Source organism: Atta colombica, unplaced genomic scaffold (assembly GCF_001594045.1).
Source record: "Atta colombica isolate Treedump-2 unplaced genomic scaffold, Acol1.0 scaffold121, whole genome shotgun sequence".
Classification (NCBI taxonomy): Eukaryota; Metazoa; Arthropoda; class Insecta; order Hymenoptera; family Formicidae; genus Atta; species Atta colombica.
Genome location: NW_017259208.1, coordinates 697,142 through 700,345, shown reverse-complemented (window position 1 = coordinate 700,345; position 3,204 = coordinate 697,142). Strand labels below are relative to the sequence as shown.

Sequence of the window (3,204 nt, the reverse complement as noted above, 5' to 3'; positions counted from 1 at the left end):
AGATTTAAAAAAATTTTACCAACCATTTTAGTAAAATTTAATTATCCAATAAAATATAAGATACAATATATGATTAAATTTTATTAAAGTGCATAGTAAAATTTTTTGAAATACCATGTTATCCCACAATTACTTAATTTATAGTAAATTTTAAAAGAAAATTCTTTCTGTGTAGGAATAAAATAATGCTCGCTTTTATTTTTTGATGTGTTATATGTCACAAATGCAGGAAATAGAAAGTTACCTTTTAAAAGTAATAAGTTATAGTTACTTGTTGCCGAAATAGAAAAAAATAACAAGTTATTGTTATTAGTTACCGATTTTTAAAAGTAACTTTTAAAAGAGTTACAGTTACCGTTACTCGGAAAATAACTTTTCGTTATCTTTCTGTTTACTTTTTTAAAATTGATCACTAATCACAGCGGACGAGTAAGAATTACCTAAGAACTTTTTAGTTTCAAGTATATAAGTCGCTATGAGTAGCAAGTGTCCAATAGAATCGTATCCAATCATGTGCAAAGTAACGATAAAAGTAATTATAAAATTCATTACCATTATAATTACCAAAAAGAAGTAATACAATTACCAGTAAAGTTAGCAAAAAATAACTTGTAATTCGTTACAAATAACGAGTTACTTTTATTCTCTGCAACAAATGTTTGTAAATAAACAAACATTGCCTACTCATAAATAATATACCTAACTTCTTAATTTATCGGAAATATTGTGCATGTGAAGGTAATATTATTTCATAACGGTCTGTAAATACAATTCAGAAGAAACAGAGTATTAATAATAGTAACGTACACACAGACTTAGGTTCTGAAGCGAATACTGCAACAGAAAACAATTAAATATTATGCTATGGCATAATAAAAATATTATGCTATGGCATAATAAAAATAGCTATCATATTTCTACAAGCAGGTTATATAAATTATGCTTTAGATTATGTTTAAAAATAATATTGTAAGATAATTCATGAAACGTTTTCTTTTTTCCATTACTTTCTCTGAACATTTAAACGTTTTTACAACGTTATAGAAATTTTATGTTCTGTACTGATTACGTTTAAGCTTATTCTACAATATGCTTTTTGTTTCTTGTTTTTTACTTTTTGTTATGTTTTACATCTTGTCTTTTCTTATCCGATTTTTTGTTTTATCGCTCCAAATAAAAGTTAATGAATTTCGAAAGAAATAAGAAATACGTAGCAAAAAATACAATTGTCGAAACGGTTACAAAGAAGAAAAAAGCAAAAGGTAAAATACAAGAAACAGGTTTTAAATACATCTATTATATTTCGGGACTAAGAAATTGTTCAGTCACACAATCGAATGCGAGAAAAATAATCGACAATTTCGCTTAACTGGACAATTTCTTATGATTTAAGATTTAAAAGTTAGGTTTAACGGCTTATTATAGAAAACGCATTAAGACTATCCACGACCAAACATAAGATGATATAATGCGTCATCTACACAATACAAAGAATAAGAAGTAAGAGTAAGAAATTAATCAATCACAGTTGATTATTTTTCTCACATTTGAATCTGATGATGGTTGGTCAATTTCTTACTCTAACTTCTTACTCCGCGTATTATAGACGATGTATAAGAACTCCGCGTATTATAGGCGGCGATATAAGAATATCACCCTTACTTTTTTGAAGGACCAAAAAATCTTAGATCGAACGATCATATCTTTTAAATTTTCTTAAAATAATAGTCTCCACTATTGCGAAGTCGCATATATATTGTATAAACTTCCAAGCAGAACAACAAGTTATTATGATATCAAAATAATGTCAAAATGATCACTAAAAATCATTTTTTAATCATTTCCGATTCATTTTGATGTCATTTTGACGTTATCGTGATTTATTGTTTTGCTTGGACTTATTTAGAAATTTTTAAAGAATTCTTAAAACATCTTTGTGCTTGGAATTTAAAAATTTATATCGCGGAATGAAAGTACAAACTTTTTATATATTTTATTAATTTCTTACCTGCATTATTATTATCAGTTGAAGACCGAAAGGGAATAGGCGGAACCGTCGGCAAGGATTGGCCCGGTTCGCTTTGACGATTGAAAGAACCAGGTGCTGGAGGATAAAATTCCAACATGGTGTCTTCTCACTGGAACCTTGAAGATAGAAAGTTTTTGAGCTGTAAGGAATCTTAAAGTTTTTGCAGCAAGCTTCCGCTGGAATTCTAAACACTTGAAGGCCACACAATGTCCGAATAAAAAATCTTTAGACCAAATAGAGAGATGGGTTAGATCCCAGAAAGAAAAGTTTATTTTTTTAAGAAAACTCTTCCTCTCCTTTTTCTCTTGCCTGTTTTTATTCTTGACTTCTGATTATTTCGAAAATCTTCAGTTGTCTCTTAAGTCCTGATAAAACTTTTGATTCAAGTTTTTCGACGATAGATCACACTTCATTTGTTTCTCGTTTTGGCGACTAATTGATCCTTCAAACTGTTCAGCTTCAAACTGTTCAGCTTCTTCCACTTTATCATTAAAAATCAGAATATCGCGTCGTTTTACGAACTACTAAATATATATAGAAATACAACAAACTCTCTATTCAACACTTCAGTAAATCAGTTCAGGCCTAGTCTAAATTAGCCCTTTATATCGATCTTGATTCGATTAGAATACTTGTTCCTCCGATCACACAGCGGCAGAAAGCGACGGCAGGAGAATCGTCGCGTTTAGCCCTCACCAGTTTTTCGATACGGGCAATGCCGTACGTCATCCAAGTCTCATGACGAACTGCTAGGGCTACGATGTGCGAGTTTAACGCGACGATCTTCTCGGACGACCTCGAGGCGCGAGATACCACGACCGCATTGCATTCTGTACACGAAGATGATAACCGTTCTCGATGTTTCCGCACTTGTACTCCGTCCACATCCACTCGTCCACTATCAGCACCGAACGCACTCTGACGGTTTCGTACGTGTCATCAGTGCGAGTTCCGTCGCTTTTTTGACGAAACTCACTGACTTTGCCGACAGCGAAAATCATCCCCCTCTCCATCCTTTCTTCCCATCCCCCAAATCCCATCCCCCCACACTGCTTTCTCTACCGTCCTGTTTGTGTGAGTGTGCAGGTGTGCGTCTCGTCTTCGTCATTGGAGATAGACGAGGCATCGACGCGAAAGTGAAGAGGGCGGGTTCAACCCCCGTGGAAGCCAACGGT

General features: G+C 33.1%; 1 protein-coding gene across 1 annotated transcript in view; it reads right to left on the bottom strand.

Moving 5' to 3' along the window:
* LOC108694654 (LIM homeobox transcription factor 1-beta-like) overlaps window positions 1-2,126 on the bottom strand; it is a 10,338-nt gene extending 8,212 nt beyond the window's left edge. Inside the window, exon 1 of the mRNA XM_018204261.1 lies at window positions 2,009-2,126. Within this exon, the coding sequence (XP_018059750.1) occupies window positions 2,009-2,126 (118 nt within the window). The remainder of the gene's footprint in view (window positions 1-2,008) is intronic.
* Window positions 2,127-3,204: the final 1,078 nt, after the last annotated feature.